The following is a 21,174-nucleotide window of genomic DNA, read 5'->3' on the forward strand; positions in this document are numbered from 1 at the left end:
TGACTATAACATACTTGGCTGAGGAAGATAAGAGAAAAAGCTAAACATAATTTTTCATGTCTTTCTCCATATGGCGCTTCTCTTCCCTCACTACAGTACTGGAGTGCTGCCGCTGAAATACAGGGTCTTTTTGTTTCTACGACAAAGCATTCTTCTCTCTAATCAACAGCACTGGGGTGAGAAAATGTGCGAGTGAAATTAACAGCAGGAAAATAATGAGGCCCAGAGGGTAGATCCTCACCCATGCACCCCTACTCTAATTCCATGTTTCCCACCTTTTCGCATCTCCTTCTTTTACCACAGCATGTGGCACTCCGCTCTGTCATATGTTCAGCGCCTGGAGTCCTCACCTGTAAAGGGCTTACTAGAATCTCACCTATTCTTTGCTGTATTGTTATTCTCTTATGCCTTCCCAGCTTCTGTCTGTTTTTTTTGTTTAACACTTGCTTCATTTTGCTCTCTCACCTCTCCTCTCTTAATTTTCACTCACTATAAAGTTATAATGTTTCTTCCGGCTTACACTTTTTTTCTTTACCCGCTATATTGCTCACTTGGTTATGTGTTAATTTTCAGAGCAAAATTTCATCTACAAAAATATTTTCTTTTAAAGAAATGTTTCTTATAAATAAATAAGTAAGAATTATATTATAAATATAAGTTTGAAGTGCATCATCTATAGAATGGCCATTCATTCTAAAGCTCATTTACATATTCTTTCCATATTTCCTTTCGCTTTTTACTACTTGAAGCCAATTTGGAGCTTTGCTTGTCATAAAAAGACTTCACTTAGTGAAAGCTGAGGTTAATATGGTACCAGCAGAAATCAATTAAATGTGTTCGGACATATAATCTGTGTGAAAACCTGATTAAACCAACTAAACATTTGTTGAAAACTGAAATACTGTGCCTCTAGCTAACAGTGTCAGCCTTAGTGCCACGACAAAAGTTTAGCTACCGCAAATGAATGACAACAGAGTTATTTTTGTCATTCCGGCCACTGACTTCGGCCTTGCAATGTAACATCCACTTTTTTTTCAAGTCAGTGGGCATATCCTTTTCCAGTTGCGGTTTTTAAACATAAACAGAAGCATACCAAGAAGTAACCGTTATAGTGCTGTCCTGAAATGTAATTATGAGTTTAGGTCAGAAAAACAATCTAAACTGGCATGTATTTTCGGACACCATAACTTAAATCTGCACAATTAAGACACTACTCAATCGGCTCCACAGGTAAGCTTTTAGCTACTCAAAGTGGAGACTTTCAATTCAGACAATGAATGAAGAAATGTTTGGAGTGTGCTGACTCCTTTTCCGACTGTATAATGAAGGCACACTCAAAAAGGTTGATAAGTGGGGTTTTGAGGAGAGAGAAGAGCAAAGAATATATTAGAGTTTGGACAAAGGCTCTTTTGTCGTAATGCCCCTCTTAACAGCTTCTTTGGCTGCAAGGCAGAGTTCAGGTCCCGGACTTGTGCTCCTCTTATTCCTTTTGCGTAAGCCTGTGTCTTCCTGCTTGGCCCCTGACAATGGGATAAGTGTTTGTCTCAAGACAAATCGTGCTGCTCCATGGTTGACTGACATTTATGTGAGTGTGTTTGTGCTTGCGTGTGTGTGTCCCCCACACAGCCATGTTTGGTTTACTAACCAGCAGTTTTTGGTGCCTGTCTCTCCACTCCTCCTCTTCCTCCACCTCCTCCTCCCCCAGGGAAGCAGGCAGGAGGTGGGAAGCAGAAGCGAAGCCATTGTGAAGGGGAAGCCACTGGCCTCTTCCTGTTATGAGAGGAAATGCATACAAATGTGCTTCCTGTGCGTCCGCCCCTCTCTTCTCCCTCCACTCTTTCTCTCTCCCCTCTCACCAATGTGGCAGAGAGTCAGCCACTATCCCTCCTTTCTCCTCGTCCCTCTGTTTATCCTCTGCGTTTTTTTCCCATTTGGCCATAAGAAATGTGACAGGTCAATTGTGCATATCACAACAGATTTTTTTTCTTCAATTTTTATAATTATTTTCTTCTGATCTTTCTCTAGCTATAGCATACGTAATACATAACAAAATCATTTTCATTCATCATTCATATGGGGAAAGAAAAATATATAGAAAGCAAAAAGGCATTAAAACGTGTTAAATAACATTTTACAATAGAGAGGCATATGCTCTGAAAGGATATGTGACGATAACAAGTTTAGGTGTCTACATGGGTGTGTGTCTGAATGCATTTGTGTGTGCATGTGTCTGAATCTCCCTTGGGATGTTGTGGAGGAGGTTAGGGGTGAACGAATAAGGCTGGTGTGTTAGTGTGAGTGTACAGTGTATGTTCACCATGCTATGAATGCCTAGGCCGGATTGCCAAAATACATTTGATATATACTAGAAAGTGTAACAGAAATTATAATTAAGAATAATTATACCAAATTGAAATTTCACATGAACACAGCGACAGTCCTGGAAACATAGAATGACAGTTTAAAAGTTAAGCATCCTCACATGACATGGTTTAGTCTTTACCTCAACAAATACGAAAAATAGGGCTGTGTGTGTGTGTGTGTGTGTGTGTGTGTGTGTGTGTGTGTGTGTGTGTGTGTGTGTGTGTGTGTGTGTGTGTGTGTGTGTGTGTGTGTGTGTGTGTGTGTGTGTGTGTGTGTGTGTGTGAGAAGAATACCACGGTTTCACACCCTGGTTACCAATTTAGTGTGAAAATACACACTGACACACTGACACTGGTCCCTTTTACCATTATGCACAGTTGTAAATGTGCTATAACGTCATTGTCTCTGTTATTAACACAGTGGTGTGTCTAACAACACCCACCGACCAACAAAACAGAGATCACACCCACACTGACATACGGGTGGTTTACAATGTGTTTTTTTGGTTTAACAACAAGGAAGGGGCCTCAAGCTAATTTAATGGAAAGGATATACTCCATTACAACACCTGATTTCATGTACATACAGTACACTATAAGATCTACTTTATGACTACTTTTTTGCTGATAAACGCTTCAGGTATCTTAAATTGTCTTAAGATAAGGTTTGCCAATTGCGAGCATCTATTTTAATCCTCCACTCAAAACGCAGAGCGGTCGCTTCTTGAATACATATCCACCGCAGTATTTAGCAGCTGCTGTGTGGCCCAGGAGATTTTTTGGGCTTGCACAAAAAAGGCCAGTGGTGACAACACCAGCATGAGTCTTGATGGACTGAAAGGATCACATGACAGCTTCATGTGAAGTCATGACAAAGTTACCTCTTTCAGTGAAATTGAAAACAGAATATAAGATTTGTATAGCACGTTAGCGCATCTCACATGATGTTTTGCACCATCATGTCCATGTATATTTGCCTGTGTATTCATGGTTGTATAGGCATAGCATTAGTATTATATGTGATTTTGAAGTAGGCAGGTTGTACGTGTCAGATTGAGATATGGGGGTGCAGTGTGATATTTATGTAGGTGTTATTGTTTGGTCAGTTGAGGCTTTTCATAATCACACTCATGTTCATCCTGTGGTGTTGTTAAAGTCCTCATTTAAAGTGTGAGTATCAAGGCAACTTTGATGGAATTGTGCTTTCATTTTTACAGGTTGAATTTAGAAGCAGCAAAAAAGTGTGTTTCAAGTTAAAACTTACAAACACTGCCATGTTTGTATGTGTGTGTGGTTGTGTTGATGTTTGTAAGTGGTCAAGTAATATGTGAGCTATCTAAGCCTGCATGTGGACCTCCCTTTTGCGACTAGCTGCTACGGGCCTCTGGGACTTATACCCAGCCCACTGTGTATGCCACGTGCCACCTTTTAAAACACTAATGGCCGCAGCAGAGTGAGAGACTGAGTGTGTGGGTGATAACGGAGCTGGGCCGGCAGCTAGCTGTGTCCTGCGTTTGCCCCGGTGCCCCTTGAATCAGGGGAACACAACACTCAACATGTCCTGTTCCCGTATAGTCTGTTTTGACCTTATGTCCTACAGTCCTGTCGTCTTATTGACAATCATGTACGATTTGCACGGTAGCTCTGCGGTTCTAAGGCTGGCAGACCCCTTTGGAGTGAGCGCTTTTTCAGTCTCAGGCGATACAGCTCAGAGAAGTTGAATATGACAATTAATTATATTGTCACAAGATGCCTTTTGATCTTTCAGCGTTAAGAATGAGGCTTGTTTTTTCATATTTCAGTGTGACTGTGTAAATGTCAGCATGGTATTTACAGCCCAGGGGAGTTTTCTCTCCTTATGTCGTCGGTGAATAAGATGTGTGTTTGTGCCGAGCTAAAAGAACCTGACATTGCACACAACGCTTTGCAATGAGTTAGAATGTCGTCCGTGTCTCTGGTTTCAGCCTCTTCGGTCTGACACATAGCTTGGCGTGACGCAATGACATCACTGGAAAACTTTAGGGGGAAGCTGGTGGAGGTTACGACAGTTTTACCATCTCATTGAAGAAGGAGACAGGGTGGAGTTGATAGTTTGATATTCAGTTTCACTTGTGCATCCTGGGAGATATGATTTCAGGAAATCCAAAACTATCTATCAATATCCATCCAACCCTATCTCCTCTTTCAGGCCTCGGAGTTGTAAAGAGAAAATGTGAAGGGCAATCCATGATAGACTAATACCGCAAAATCGATTCATACATTACCCTGATCTACCGCACACAAAGATCTCTTATTTAAAGGCTGTCTTTGTAAAGGTTTTCAGAGCCTTTAAAGTTGCATTCAGAGCATGTTTAATGAGTGTAGGGAGGTTTCCATTCTGTGATTTTTGGCCCACTTAAGTGTCAGAAGAGAATAGACAAACATGCAGTTAATCAACAAACTGAGATCATTAGCTACCAGCTGGGCACAGTTCTGGCAGTATTTCCTCTCTGTAAAAAAAGCTTTGTCAATACAGATCTCCAATGTAAATAACACAGACAGTCACAGAAGGAAATGAAAGAAATCTCAATATGAAAAAAACTATGTTGCTCAGGGAAAAAAGCTGGCAGTGGCACATTTTCTCGTTTTCCCGTACAGCCAAAGAGCGTGCACACATGGCTTGGAAAAGAAGCCAGGTGCAGCTCACTGGAATTAACTCACTTTCAATGCTCTAGTTTTGAACCAAACAATAGAGGAATAGAGGCTGTTCTATTTTGACAATGTGGGCACTTGTATGTGTGTGTTATTAAAGGTACCAGTATTGGGTATCAGACACATACTCTCACACACACACACACACACACACACACACACACACACACACACACACACACACACACACACACACACACACACACACACACACATGAACTTACAAATACCCAGAGAGAAAGAGAGAGAAAATAAAGAAAGAAAAAGAGATGGAGAAAAGAAAGGCCCTATTAGAGAGTTTTTTTGTGTGGTTTAAGTAGAATGCATTGTCATTATTTGATCACTCACAAACAGCTTCAAGCACAAACAGGGAACCCATCCATTATTTATATTAATGTCTTATTATTCACTATGAGAGGTGTTTAATTGGTCAGCAAAACAACTTAACAATGTGTGTCACAGTGAAATTCACAATTTTGGGGGATTATAATCATTATTTGTATTTTCTTTGTGTAAAGCATGACTGAGTATGTGAGCACAGTAGGGGCATTTAAAGGGTAGAATTGAACATTACCTATTTTCCAAGTTAAACGTCTTTTGATGTACTAGCATTAACTGATCTTCTTTACCGTTATCTGTCTGAGACACAGTATTTTCAGTTCCTTAAAAACAAGCCCAACTTCTTTTTTTCTTTTTTCCTGGTAAAGTAGATGGACTTTTACAGTCTGGGGGTGTTGAACCATCAGCAGACTTCACTTTCCTTTAATTCACTTTCTCTGCAAATTACTCATTTTAATGAGGAAAAGTTGTTACGTCGGATTTCTATTTATTCCCTTATTACAGAGAACATGTTGAGGGTGGGGGACTTTCTTAGCTGTAATTAAATGATGACTACCATTTAGGGGGAAAAAGATTGATTTGATTATAGGTGAGCCAAATCAGTTCAGGGACACTGTATGTGTGAACATAAATCTTCCATGCCTCAGCCTAACTATTTGTTTTCTATCCGCTTCTTTTTTAGGTGACATTTACAAAGCGAAAGTTTGGCCTGATGAAGAAGGCGTATGAGCTGAGTGTGCTGTGTGACTGTGAGATTGCCCTGATCATCTTCAATAGCACCAACAAGCTGTTCCAGTATGCCAGCACAGACATGGACAAGGTCCTGCTTAAATACACCGAGTACAACGAGCCCCATGAGAGCAGGACCAACTCCGATATTGTGGAGGTAAGTTACAAAAAGGATGCACACGGCACTCTTGTATGCACGCAGAGGCACAGGAGAACACACGCACATGCACAGACTCATGCAACAACACAGAAACTCATAGGCAGACAGATGGTTACAGCATTTATGACTCATTCAGCAAACCATTACTTATCTCTTTTGGTCTTCACACCTCACATAGTGTAAGAAATAATTGCTCCAAGAGTTTGTCGGTCTTCCTCAAGGGTGAAGTGCCTTTATCAATAATGTATTTCAAGAATTACAGTAGGCCTATAAAATAAATTTAGAAAAAATGTGGTAATTTAAATGTCCAAAAGACCAAAAAGAAGTGGTAGCCTATCCTTCATATGGACCTCTTAGGCTGTCCCCTGTGGTGAAAAATGAGCAGCCCCTGCCCTTGGTGTCTTGTAGCTTTTGGACACATGTTGTTAGTGTGGCTCAAGGTGATGTTAAACAGCGCCGTAAGACCAGCCAGTAGGCAAGTAGATAAAGCAGGAAATGACACTGACCCCCTCCAGGATCCTTAAGCTCTCAACGTGAACCTGTTATGCAACATTCACACTGTCGCTCTGACAAACCCTATGGGCCACACACACATGCATGAATGCATCATGCAGAGTTTATCCCTTTCTCTTGCACTCTCAACGTGCTGCTTATCTGAACCTGTCCCACAAAACTAATGTTAAATAAATATTCCTTGTCTGCTTGTTGCATGAATTCTTTAAAGCAGCTTGTAATGTAATTTGAAAATCCAAATTACATTTTTAATTCCTTCTTCCCTGACATTACATATACATTTTTCCTTTTTTTTTTACAGTATTTAAGGTTAAAAATAACAAATAATAATATATATAAAATTTCAGAGCTATCTATATCTACTCCTTGTTTTCTGTCAATGTATGCTTAATTGGTGATTCAGCAGGCACCTGATTGCGACATATTGTTTATGTTACATTGACATGATCACAATTAATGCACAACACATTAGTCCGCAATCCGTAGCTTAGGATTTAAAAAAACTGAAAAGAAAATTGTTGTAAATTATGTTTTATAAGGGTATACATTATACCCTTGTAAAAGATGCACACCTATGGAGCTGGTTGGCCAATCTGACACAGGATCAAACAGCATGAGACATGTTTTTATCTTTTCATATGGGTGTTGCTGGGCTTGTCGCCCGCCCACGGGTGGACAAGCCCACCGGGAACCGTCCTGCCATTCCAGATGGCACTCTGCACCTGAATACAAACCTTCTGAATTACTATATTCATACTAAATGTATTTGGTTTTACAAGGGATTTCGCCTTACGTCGTTGTCATCCTTATATAATTACCTTTCCTTCATATCATGTTGGGAGGTTAAAACACAGCATAAATACACGTTGCCTGCTGTTGTTGTTATTGCTTTTTTTCCATCACCATTTCAATTTGGTGCAGTCAAATATGTACTGGGTAAATGTGGCTCATACATCAAGGGATACAGCACTCAACACATGGCTAACCTTAATGACAGTAACAAAGAGAATCGACTAGGTGCATTAATGTGGACTGCTGTTAGAAACACAAATAAATCCACTAGAGACAGCATGACAGCTTATATTCTTGTTTATAATGAAGTGTATGCTTTAATTTACTTCCTATACTCATCTTATTGAGTGTTTTTGAATTGTTATGTGGCTGAGGCTAAAACTTTGTAAGCTTTAAAACACCAATCTCTTTTTTTTCATAGTTATAATATATTTTGCAACTCTTTAATACAATACAATTAGTAAAGCTGTTTACATCTATGCTGTTTCCCCAAAGCTTAGTTTGAGTCTTATTAGAAATCTAAATGAACTGCCACAGTTTTTGAAAATTAATCTCATTACACAAGAAGGGATAGGAAATAATCCTCTATGCATTATACCATTTACGTTAACCCATTTAGCATCCACTCATATCTCTAGAGTCCCGGTAAGTACTGATATCCTTTATGCGCCTACCCTTCAGTCACTATAGTCAGTGTATTACCGTGCCCTAGCTGAACCCATGAAGAGAGTCATTACATGTTTCAGCAAGTGCCTGTGACGAGAGTTCCCTGCTTTGAAGCTCTCTCTTTAACTGTGTCTCCATTAGAGAGCAGAGGATGGCTAACGTGTAAACAGCCGTGTCAGGGGAAGACGCTAAAGAGCCTAGTGGGAGAGAGAGTGCTGTGGAGCACTACCTACACTGTGATCCCTGGAGGACTCTGAGCGAGTCACAGCGGGAGAAATCGATCTGAAGAGGCCTTCAGCCTTAGCAGCGGCGTGCTAACGGGATTGGCCACAGGGCTGACACTAGCACGTTTAGCATGGGTGGGAGGCGGTTGTGTGGAGAGGGAGGGCGAGCTAGGGGAAAAGGGGGGCTGGATGCCTCCTGCCGAGCCTTGTGTGCCGCTGCTAGGCTACGTCACAGGTGCACGAACGTGGGTGGGTTGTTGAGTTTAGGGGGAGGCAGGAGCGAAGCGGACTTCCTGTTGAGATGGCAGGATGATGAGGAGGAGGTCAAGAACAACATGGACGGCTGGATTTAGGGGTGTAGATAGAGTAGCAATTAAGCTTTAGATATGACATCTGTCTGTGACAAATTTAATTTTCAATTTGTAGGAAAGCTCATGTCTTAGAAGTATACAAACTGCATGCATCTCTCTCCCTCTGTTGCTGCTGTGCCTGAAGGTGTAGTGGGAGGAGAGGCAGAGGTAGGGGAGCGGAGCTCAGAGTGTGGGCGGCTGGCATAGAGGCCTGCTACATTAGCAATAAAGCTCTATGTAATTAGCATGTCTTTGGTTGATAATTAGCGTTGTTGAGAGAGTGGCACTGAGAGCGTTGCACAGCCTCTCTAGCTACAGCATGTTTACAAGAGGCTTGAGGCCTTTTTTCTATCACTCCCTCGTTTTTTTTCCAATTCTTTTTTTCCTCTAGTTTCTCATTGAACATACACAATCTTTTAGATTGTTTTGCATTAGGTTGGATCCAAGCATGGTTCAACAGGTTGATGTATGTAAGAGACAGATTGTGGAGGAATGAAAGAGAAAGAGAGAGAGAGAGGTAAAAAGGTCTTGATGACTCAGTTGAAACAGTCTCAGTTGGGAATGACACTTCCATAAATATCTGTGGAAGCAAAAGCCGAAGAAACCAAAGCCAACCTTTCTCCGAGACAGTGGTAAAACAAAAGAAAACCATCTTTTTTTCAACAAAACCATCAAATTGACATTAGATTTATTATCCTCTCAATGTATGACATCCAGAAATTCTTAGCAATAACATTAGAACAGTGACAGCAATCCAAAAAAATGTATGTTTAAATGATTTTATTAAACCACAAACATGTATTGCCATGCAGGTTACAGTAATATCTCAATTTGCAGAGATTCCCCCAAGAGATTTTAATAAAACATGTAGTACACAAGCTTCTCAGCTGGTACATAGTGGGGATGTCCACTTAATTAAAGCTAATTGTTCAAAGAGAGTTGTAAGCTCATCTTGGTTCTCCTAACCGGATGAAAGCAAACACAGAGGTGGATCCTCCCATCGTCTGATGTCAAAGCAGGTTCCAAATGTGTCGTCCTGGCAGGTCTACAGTACACTCTGAGTCTGGCTCCAGATAAAACAGTCAAACACGCAGATAGATTTCCTATACTTGCTGTCTGCCAGGCCAGTTTCCTGGACATGCGAACAGCATTAGATGAGAAATGGGGATCCGTGTTGGGAAATGACAAGGGAACAGATCCATCTCTCCTTTTTCCTCTTTTCTCCCGGCTTAAGAACAATCACTTTCAGCTCTTATTGGTGATTTATTATGCGGGAACGGGCTTGTTAATTGCAATAGCACATGAAAGAGTCCTTTCTTTCCCCTCCCCATGATTTCAGATCAACCCCAGGCCCCAGACCTAAGCGGTATTGGCTGGTTCTTGCTGTGATTGCCCCAAATCCAACAACACACTTGGGCTGTGCCAAATCCCTGTTCCACCATGTGTTTGTTTTCCTCTCTGTTGAAACAAAGAACACAGGTTTTTGAAATGACCAAAGGGTTAGTAACTGAGGTATGAAAAAACGATATCCCCTCAACGCCGCGATATACGTGTGCTATTAATCCATTCCTTTGTAGTGTATGTGCAAATAAGCTATTTTGCTAATTTTCACACAAAGAAAGGGTGTTTGGCTTTTGTAAATTTGTGTTTGCAAAGACTGCACTGCATGGGTGTATGTGTGTGTACATGCACGGTGACAATTTGCTTGAACCCTGCAGAGCCAACGGCATTGTGATGACCTCAGCCACAAAGCACACTTTGGCTCAAGTATCACATGGAATGGCACATGCCTCTTGGTTCTGGGCTGACCTGCCTACCTGCCAGAGGAAAGGCTGTCGGCCAATCCCATTTCCAGCAGATTAACCTAATCTAAAAGTTCAGCTCACCCTGTAATCTTAAACAGCAGCAGCAGGGACCTGCCTCACCACCCATCCTCAACTAATTTCTCTCCCTTCTTTTCTCCTTCTTTTCCTCTGCCCTCACCTAGAAGGAACTATTGAATGAGAAGGGGAAGGGGAGGGACAGAGGGATGGATGAGTGTAAGAAAAGGAGGGAGGGAAAGAGGGATGGAGGGTGGAAGGCTGGTAATTATTTCCAAAGGTCATTCTGTTAATGACTACCCGCTTGGCTAATGAGATTCAGCAAAGCTCCCTCACCATGTTTCACCCTGCGTATGTTTCACCCGTGTGCTGAGATGTGTGAGAAGCACAGGTGTGATTTCAGCCCAGTGACAGTCCACTGGAGGGAGGGAGGGAGGGAGGAAGGGTGGTAGAGAAAGAGAAAGGAGGGGTGGGGGTTCGGGGTGAAAATGATAAAACATAAAGAGAAAATAAATCAAGCAGGTATGTCTGGGAGATGGCAGAAAGAAAACGAGTAATGTAGCACATCCCTGGCTCACTTCATGCCTTGAACAGTGCTTCAATTGGTAATACAACATCATTTCCACACATTAATAATATAATACTATAATAATACTAATAATACTGCTGATATTATTTTGGCTTGTTTCACTGTCATTTACCTTTAAAATTAAGTTCTTTATTAATTTAAACCCTTTTTCCTCTGCTTTCTCATAATATTCCCGCAAGCCAACACAACATGTGATTTCCTTCTCTGAAGTACCAGTGTGTTCATGCTCTGCCATGCTCTTGTGAAAATATTTTCCAGCATGTGTGCTATTCTGTATGCTTATTTGGTTTCTAAACAAGCATGGAGAACATTAGCCTTAAGGAGTTTTCTGTGTTGATCACTCCACTGAATGACTTCTTCTCATGGCTCTCAAACCCTGTATAATTACTCTGGCCTGACTGCCTTCACTAATTTATCCTGTACGACTTTAACATGTGTCAGCATCCAAAAGAAATAAGGGCGTCAGGTCATATCTCCTGCCTAACAGTTGTCCATAGTAATTTTGTGGAGAGTCATTTTGAGGTTTTCATGTTTCATGTGGTGTAACTTGAAGGTAAGGGGTGGGGCAGTCACAGAGATCACAGTGCCTCAGTGTTTACTGGCGACATAGAGATCAGCAACATGGCTTGTTTTTCCCCGTGAGCTGAGAATTAAGGTCTGAAGCTGCTTTGACTGGCTAAGTAAATTAACCTTGTGACATTGGAAAGCTAACAGTATCAGTTTGTTAAAACAAAGACTCTGATGACAGTCTGTGTAGACTACACAGCACATCTTAAAAAATGAAAGATGTGAGTTAATACAAGAGGTTGAGAATTACGTGTGGAAGACTGGGCAACAGAAATCGGATAACTGTTTGCAACTTTTCCCACACCTCTACTTTTAGCTCATACTTTATATTTACAGTGTTAACAATAATGGTAAAGTTGGCCCTTAAAGTCCTTTACAAAGTTACAAATAAGCTTTAAGGTTGGTAGAAACTATAAACAAGCTACAACATATTATATGTATGTAAAACCTCTTTCCGGTGTTCAAAGTGTGGTGGATTCCACAAACTGAGGCGAGCCTTTGTCTTCCTCTTCTTCCCGTCTACACCCGCCTCACCTCTTCGGTTTGGACTTGAAGCTTCCACATAATTGTTTGTTCGGATGCATAGAAAAGGGCGTAGACAAAAAACACAAGGCAAAACATGTTTACACATTTAGTTGCTACATTTCTTTTTTCTTTTTAACATACACATTAGATAATTATATGGTCAAAATAAAAAAACCACCAATATCACTCTTTTGTTTGATCTACTCTATTTTCTAATAAATGCCTCAAAAAGTGGTAGTGGTCTAAAAATAGTGTGTGGTGAAGCTAAAAATAGTCGCCTAGCTGGCGGTCCTTGCTCGGAGAGGGTAGAAGAATAGGCATGGAATATCTCTCTCTCTCTTTCACTCCCCCCTCTTTGTGTTTGAAAGAGGGTGGGTGGGGGTTGTTTTTGAAACTATGGAGTGAGTAAGCGAAGTGTCAGAGTACTCATTCAGCCTCCGTCTCCCTTTCCAAGCACCGACCATGAAGTCTTGCCCTCGGCAACCACATGCATAAGACCATTGATCTGAGACCACGCTGTGCCTATAAACATTTGATCCCTTGGATAAAGAAGTCTATTATTTAATTCACTTGTTTTTTCTACCCCCCATATTTTACCAAACAAGAGGTTTCCTGTCTGGTTGTATATGAAATATTTCATAAAATAGAAAATACATTTCTGGAAAGTTATATTATCTATGTCAATAGTGTTAAGGGCATTTTAATCAGCCAGTCTGCCTATTATGAGTGAAAATCCCTGAGTGCTATCACAAACAAACCCGTCTGCTCCAACTTTCAAGCTGGCACATGACAACACATCTGTCTGCGGCGCCAGCCTCAGACATAAAGAGAGCAAGTTTACTGAGGTCCTATTTTATAGACTATATGCCTCTTCCACTTCTTAAGACTGGCTAAAAGCAAGATGACTGATAAAGTATGTGATCTACAGGCTCAGCATTATATTCCACATCAGACGGCCGCTGCCCAGAAAAGCAGAACCTCAGACAAGCAACTAAGTACCACTTGGATCCTCGTCAGAGGTGTTTTTTAAGGTCAATATACTCAAGCGGAAGTCTGAGGTATTCACATAACAACAAGAAGAGGTTTTATAAATAGACTGTTTGAAATGTGCCAATATGTGGTCCCTGTGGTGTGGAGCGGTGTAAAAGGCAGGCCACTTCTGAGGCCATGCTGCCAAAAGGCAAGGCTTTTCCATTACACAGCCCAAAACAATTCACGCCAGCCATTAAGATGAAATGATGCCTTGTTCTTTGAAACTATTTGTGGAAAATTCAGAATAATGAAGGCTATTTTTATAGATGGCATTCCCTGCCCAGCCTTAAGCTTCCCCCCTGGCCCCTCCCATGCCATGATTGCTGCTTTGGACAGGGTGTGGAAACTCAAGGTCACACTATAGAGGTCAACCGGCTGGACATTGTTACTCAAGGCCTCCCTCAGGCTCCCTTTTCCTGCTGTGGCACCACGCGATAAGAGACAGATAGACAAAAGACGATAAGTGACGATTGACGGGGGGACAAAGAAGGAATAGAGCATGGCAAGTTTTACGCATAGAGAACTGAAGTGATTTTGCTGAGGATGTTAATGTTTTTATTTGATAATGACTTCAAATGTTCAATTGAAGGCATTATTGTTAATGTTACAGTGCAGTAACATAATGATGTGTGAATAACTGAAATAAACAGCTCATAAAGCGGTGCGTCTATGTAAAGTAAGTATGAGAGTATTTTCCACACATAATTGAGCCTTAGCGAATTGATTTTTATGTTGAATCAGAAATATATAGACTCGTGCCCATTCATCTCATTTGAAGAGAGACAAATTATGCAACTGGAGCACAGACAGGATGAAAGATGGGTAGGTTGAGGGTACAGACATAAGTGCCCTCTTTATCCAGTTTTACTGAGCTGGCATTGTGTCTCATAATGTCTATCTGGGTAATTATACAGTGCACTGACTAGTGTGAATGACCACTTTGTTCCCAAGGCTGGGATGCTGCTGGAGCAAACAGTATTGGATTCTGACATGTGCTTAGTGTTTGTCTATTCCATATGGGAAACACTGCACCATCTGGTATTGTGCCGTGTACTGGCTAGCTAAGGCTGTCTGTCTGTTAGTGGGCTCTCATCCACATTGGGCTCTTTTTAATGGTGAATTTAGCACATGCACCATCACAATGTCACAGTTTGGAGAAATGTGAAGGAACATTAATTTGCAGAGTCTCTTATTTACTCTTAATCATTTTCACAAATGTTTTGCTCTACTTTTTACTCCTTTTTTTAATGTTTAGTCAATCAAGTAATCCCTAGACAGCTAGTAATTACATACACAGTTAGCCAGCGTTACTGAACACACGACCACTTTGCCAGAGATGATGGATCCCAGGCGCCAGCCTTTGATTCCTGATTATAGTGCAGCAGGGCACCAGGAGTAAGGGGTTTCAAAGCCACCAATTCACTGAAAAGTCATTGATGCATAGTTCTTCAAACGTCGCCTCAACCAGTGCATTGGGATGCACAGATGATGACTGAAAAAAAAGAAAGGGACAGGCTGTGATTTGGGGGTCCCATTCCTCAGATCAGTAACCTACAAAATCAACCATTTCCCTCCCAAATGCTCACTCACACACATGCACACACTCACACACACCATGTAGCCATCATCCATGGGCATGCCCCTCGACATGGTCCTGGCATGTTCAAACCACGCTTCATGAAACTGTGGCCTTCTTGCCTTTGGTCTGCCATCTGTTTCCAATAAGCTAAGCCAGCCTGATCCCTCTGATGTTCCCTCCACGCTGAAAAGCACAGAGAAAGAAAGAGTGAGCGAGAGAGAGAGACAGAGAGAGTGAGGGGGAGAGACAAAAAACGAGAGCAAGTAAGATTGAGCCAGACAGACAGAAAAAGAAATAAAAGTAGAATTAAAGCGAATGAGAGCACATATCAGACATACTACTACCCAAACTCTGCCGCCAGGCAAGCCCACCCTGACTGTGCTTATTCTTCAGTGGTTCTGTGGGGTCTTAATACACTGCGTGTCTACTTCATGACCACCTCCATCTTCTCATTTGTAATGGAAAGGGACAATGTTTCTCCCGACTGCCTCAATCCTACTGACACTGAGCCACACTGCTCTTAACCAATCTGTCCTGACAAAATTGAGTTTGCTAATAGGCTAAAGCAAGGCAGCTCCCCGATGTCCAGTGTTTTCCAAACTTTTTGTCTTTTGCGCATCTTTTTCCAGACTGAAAGTCATGATTTAAATGGGTTTGTAATTTAGTGTAAAGACCAGTCAAAGAAAATGTACGGTACTGTATAGTTGTTAAGGTTATCCCATCTATATTCTATTCAGATTTGTGCACGTTGTCTGATAAACATTTTTTAAAAGTCTATCTTATTATTGTAGCCCTAAGCTTTAGATTACATGTTCTTGAATATTATTTGGGACCCTTTTAAATGTCATTGTGATTTAGTCTTGAGTCTTAAACTAGCTACTGAAAAGACTGTAGTGCCCAATGTAGATGCACTCTTTAGTTACACTCAACCTACACAAGTCATCACACCTTATGAAGACAGGTCTGTATCATTTGCATACTGATGTATCTTCAAGGAGTGATTCTGATCAGTCAGAGTGAATCAAACTGTTTATATGTCCCATTTTTAACATTGTCACAAACAGAGACGTAGACCCTGCCAGGCAAAGCTGTTTATTCCAGTACAATTATATTATACTTTAACAGCACAGCAAACATGATTAACCATAAGTGGCACCGTTATTAATGCTTTTATATTCTGCTTGTCTGTCAGCAACTTGTTTTCCATCGACTGCTGCAATATACTGCAAAACCATAAAAGCTCCATTTATTGGGGAAAGTCTTTGTGCTCTAGTACTATACTGTCTTATTTTATAAGTCTTGGTTTCACTTACAATGGTATGTGTATTCTGAAGACCATACAATGTTGGCAAATATAAAGGGCTATTATAAACTGGCTGTTTTTGTTGAGGGTTTTTTCACTGATGCTGTCAGCCATTGGGTGGAAGACATTGAGAAACATTCACTGGCCTGGCCGTCGCCAATAGCCATAAACACAATATTGAATGTGTCGTACCCTTCAGCCACTGCCAAAATAACTGCAGAGGGGAATGGTCAGCAATAAAGTTCTTTCCAAACACAACCCATCCACTAGCCCGAGTCTATCAGAAAGAAAGATGTAGCCATCAAGCCAACAATGTTTTGATTCAGCTTCTGTTGAGACGTGGTATTATTGCAGAAAATTAGGAGAAGAGGACAGTGGCAGGCAGACAGAGACAGACTGAGCAGCAGGACGAGACAGAAAGAAGGGGGCAGAAAGATGGATAGAGGGATAGAGAGGGTGAGCAGGGTGGCAGAATGCCGAGCAGACGGATCCTGGTATGGCAGGGGCTCTGGGCAGGCGTCAGCTGTCCCTAGCAGACCCCCTGGGGCCACCCAGAATTCACACCCAAATACCCTCCACTGTTTTTCTCAAGAGCGACATGAAGTTATTACCCACACCCCAAACTATGAAATTAGTATAAGGCTGGATCTTTTCCTGCAATTAAAACATCAGAGAACTCAAATCTTTGACAGATGTACTAACACCAAGCAATATATTCAATAAAAATCAGTTCCCTTGTAGCTCATTCCTGCTTCAAGTAGCCTTTTATTTTCTTAATTCAGCCCAGGTTGCCTTGCTAACATTAGTACTAAAGCCCATATTAGCCCAGCCCAGTGTAGGCCAGCCTAGCTGAGGGTGCAGAGCTGAAGGGTACCGATGAGACGGGTGTCTAAATATGTAGGACACTGTGTCTATGCTGTGCCTGCTTCACACAGGCCCTGTGACAAGTCAACTCATGAGGGAGCATCATGAAGAAGGAGTTTAATTAGGAGCAAGCCTCCAAAGGGGCCACAGAGAAAGACACTGAGCCGAGCAAGCATACACAGATTTCTTTGCAGTCTTTCCTCTCTGTAATACGTAGTTTATAGATTGTTATTTCACAATGAATCTTTCCATCTTATGGACAGTTTGCTTAATTTATAGTCACAACATATCATTTTAAAGTACAGGATATTTTAAATTGGTTCTCAGTTTTAAGGTTAATAGCTACACTGACAGATAAAAGAAATGAAAAAAGATGTTTGAGTGAGAGGAAAAAAAAATACAATAACAATGCAATACAATTGCTTTGAACTTAGTTAATGATCAACAAACAAGCTTTCCTTGTATGACATCAGTACTTTTTGGGGAATAAAATACTAAGCATTTCCTTATGATATCAAAAACCCAGTTACTTGTGAAATTGTGTTAAAAAAGAATTGAAATGTGTGGCAATATTTTTTTCAAAGAATTATTGGCACGTGAACTGCACCAAAGTGTTTTCGTTTAATCCCCATCCTATTAACATATTCCCCAAAGACTCTTATTCTCATGCCAGCTCTTCATACCCATACTCTCTGGGCCTTTCAATGTAAGGGTAGCAGCTTATTTTCCAATGATCATTATACTCTACGTCATTTTGAGATGTTTGTTTTTGACGTTTTCTTTTATAAAGTCATGATGTCACTGCATAAGAGACTCAAAGCCTTGTTTGGAGCAGCATTCGATTGCTTTGTGGCGCAGAGCTATGACACACAAGAAATTGAGGGCACAGATTAAGCAATGGGCTATTAAAGAAGGGGAAAACATATAGGATGACGAGAGTTGGGCAGTAGGGTGGTGAGGTGGAGAGCGCAAGAGGGAGAGGCCCTTCTATGGCTATATGAGCACTCCAACAGATCTGATTGGTTGTTGGGTTGTGTGTCAATCTTTGGCAACAGGTGTGATGTCTTAAAGCAGGTGGGAATAACTGGGATGAGCAGCATACCGTCCTTGTACCGCACCCTCAATGTGCTGAGCCCCGATGGTAAGCTAAGCCTGGGCCACATGCTTCAAAGTCATATAACACTCAAGCTCCCTGCACCCAATCAACACCTAACGCAACCGCTGCCCAACCCTCTGCCAGACCACCAGCTCAGTTCCCCCATTTGGATGTCACCTTTACCCAAGTCCTAGTTCTCCTCTTCCAGCAATGCCCCACTGCTATTCTTCCTAGAATGGAAGTGAATCCCTCATGCACTCTGTGCTGGCGGGGGTAGGTGGTGGAAAGCTGTGCAAGTAGGAAGAAAAGTGTTTTCTTGCATGCATTCTCATGCGAAAAGAAAAGGCCAGTGGTTCAGCTCTTGTCAGTTCGATATGATGCATCGCCAAGGCCAGAATGAAACTGCACAGAAGAAATAACAAAAGTTTTACATCTCACGCCTTTGCCAAAAAAGACAGCGTGCTAAACCTCTGCAACCCCTTTGTTCTTTTGACTCATCCACCTCTGATAGAGCAAGAGTGCCTGATTCACTGAAGGTCTGTTAGAAGTCAGATCTCCTGCACCGCCTCGGTTGATTTGTTTGGTGTGATTTCCTGAAGACTGTCAAAGATGTGAGAGACACTTTCAAATTCAAAATTCCAGATTTCCACTCTGGGGGCCAAGTGAGGATTCAGAGAGAGAAGAGGAGAGCCAGCAAATGTTGACACGCTTACAGTAGCTGCCTCGCCACGAGACGCCTCAGGAATCAAACAGTTATCACACACACAAAAGAAGCCCTCTAAGTTCACTAAAACCACACTCAAAACAGGCCTTTGTTGTGCTGACATGAGAGATGACTGGATTGTTATTTGTTTTCTAAGCAGGCAGATCGCTCCCTGTCACATCTGCGGCTGGATGTGATGGAGTAGCTAGCACTCGTATCTCTTCCATGAGTGAGTACTGACGGAGACAAACAAATGAGAGGAAGAAGTTCACTGAGATTAACTTATCTTAGCATCTATCTTCCTCCTTGCTCCTGCTCAGTCTCTCTTTCTTTTTTCTTGACGCTAACACCCACTCTCACACACCCACACATGCACACATGCACAGACTCATTCCCCTCTTTCCCCTCCCACACACACACACACACTCACACACCAGTAGACACATACATGTACAGAGAGAGACACACACACTTGATCAGCATCAAATACAGGGTGTGCTAAAGTAAATTTAATTACGTCTGTCTGATATGGAGCTTCAGATGAAAGTAGGAGAGCGCAGTGTGAAGCGACGACTGCACAGACAGGAGCAGGCCCGTGATATTCCTCCTGTAGACTAATCTCCCTTTATTAAAGCCAGGAGGAGAGAGGGAAGGGGAGGAGGAGGAGGAGAGTGAACGCGGGGTGTAGTGGAGGGGAGGGGGGTGCCTTTGATGAGATCTCTAACTGTCAGCTACTGTACTTTTCTTCTTTTCCGCTTCGTCTTTGTCTCTCACTTTACGAGGCAAATTAACAGAGCACCTATTGGTACATGCCTACTTGCTCAAGCAAACATACCCTTGTGCGATCACACTCAGTAATGTGCTCTGAAACTTATCCCTGTTGTTATGGTTGTCAACAATATCTAAAAAAGGACAGAGGCAGCTCCATCGCTCTCTCTCCCTCTTACGTCTCTTTGTCTGTGTCTCTCTTCCCCTCAGAGAGAGAACTAAGCGAGTGGAGAGTGCTCTTTCTGCTGTCTGCTGTTTTCTGGCCACTGTAATGGGGGCAGGTGGCCATCAGGTGGCCAAAACAGAAACTGCCACATTTAATAGCACATATACCACAGAAATGAACTCCACATTTACTGTATTTTATTTCCATTTCATGACACACCAATGATTATGGTTAATAAATATGTTTTATATTTATTCCTTTTCCTTTTTCCTGTGTAATTATGAGGTTTAAAGGTCCCGTGATTTGTCATTTGGTCAAGAGTTTGATTACTTGATGTCTCATTTTTGGATGTGATTAAATCCTTTCTGCCGTCTTAAATCTTTAGCTGCATGTTTTCTTGTTGACAATGCAGCCAATGTATCCTCGTGTTACACCGTCTATGCAGGTTAAAATAAAGCCTGACAAAATTATGAATGTCTTTGTAGAACATGTCTCAGGAACAGACCAACATTTTCATAGCCAAAAAGTACTTTTGAAATCTGTTAATCAATAAATACTTCTGTTAAATAAATCTTTAAATGTTTTCGAACAATTCCTCTAATTGGTATTTCTCAGAGTTTATTCTAAAGGGTAGCTCCTCACAGTTCACGTGCATTTGTCCATACCAAGCTGTTTGCCTGGGTCACTTTTCTTTACCAAAGCCCTTCAACTATGTTTGTGCAAATGCTCTGTTTGCAGACATTGAGAAAGAAGGGCCTAAATGGCTGTGACAGCCCAGACCCCGACGCAGACGACTCGGTCGGCCACAGCCCCGAGTCCGAAGACAAGTACAGGAAAATAAACGAGGACATTGATCTGATGATCAGCAGACAGAGACTTTGTGTAAGTACCTCTTGTTAAACCCCTCTCACCTTTCTTTCCTCTGTCTCCCTTTTCCCCCCTATGCTTTCTCTCGCTTCGTCCTCGTCTCCTCGTTTTTGTCATCTGTTCCTACCACCCCATCTCTCCGTCCCTTCATCTGTGTCTCCCTCCGTCCGTCTCTGTGGTTGTGGGACCTGGCAGGCATTAAGCAAGAAGGAGAACAAAGGCGGCGAAAGCCCGGAGCTCGAGTCTGCTCTCATCCTCACCCCACGCACAGAGGAGAAATACAAACAGATTAATGAGGAGTTTGATCACATGATTAAAACTCATAAGATACCTGTAAGTACTGGGTTGACGCTAGCCGCATCCTCAGCAGGCTAACAAAATGCTGACTGGCCAGAAACTGTTGAGCTAACCCAGCTAACCACAAATGTTTGCTGCTAGACTAAATATACAAAGTGAGAGTGAGTGTAA

At 41.8% G+C, this 21,174-nt stretch overlaps 1 protein-coding gene and 1 long non-coding RNA gene across 9 annotated transcripts in view; one reads left to right on the forward strand and one right to left on the reverse strand.

Moving 5' to 3' along the window:
* mef2cb (myocyte enhancer factor 2cb) overlaps positions 1 to 21,174 on the forward strand; it is a 70,164-nt gene that overhangs the window by 34,096 nt on the left and 14,894 nt on the right. For 5 of the 8 annotated variants that reach the window (XM_063897101.1, XM_063897106.1, XM_063897103.1 and 2 more), the window contains 2 exons: positions 6,076 to 6,279; positions 20,578 to 20,721. In XM_063897101.1, coding sequence (XP_063753171.1) covers positions 6,076 to 6,279; positions 20,578 to 20,721 — 348 coding nt within the window. Of the gene's footprint in view, positions 1 to 6,075; positions 6,280 to 20,577; positions 20,722 to 20,901; positions 21,040 to 21,174 lie in introns of all 8 variants that reach the window. The other 3 variants (XM_063897104.1, XM_063897105.1, XM_063897107.1) reach the window with 1 other exon arrangement.
* Positions 12,444 to 21,001, reverse strand: LOC134873473 (uncharacterized). Its single transcript, XR_010166960.1, has 3 exons — positions 20,751 to 21,001; positions 14,975 to 15,122; positions 12,444 to 14,852 (listed from the first exon to the last, which is right to left on the reverse strand). It is a non-coding gene; the product is annotated as an uncharacterized LOC134873473 (long non-coding RNA).

The sequence above is a fragment of the Eleginops maclovinus genome, chromosome 12, assembly GCF_036324505.1.
Source record: "Eleginops maclovinus isolate JMC-PN-2008 ecotype Puerto Natales chromosome 12, JC_Emac_rtc_rv5, whole genome shotgun sequence".
NCBI classification, from domain to species: domain Eukaryota; kingdom Metazoa; phylum Chordata; class Actinopteri; order Perciformes; family Eleginopidae; genus Eleginops; species Eleginops maclovinus.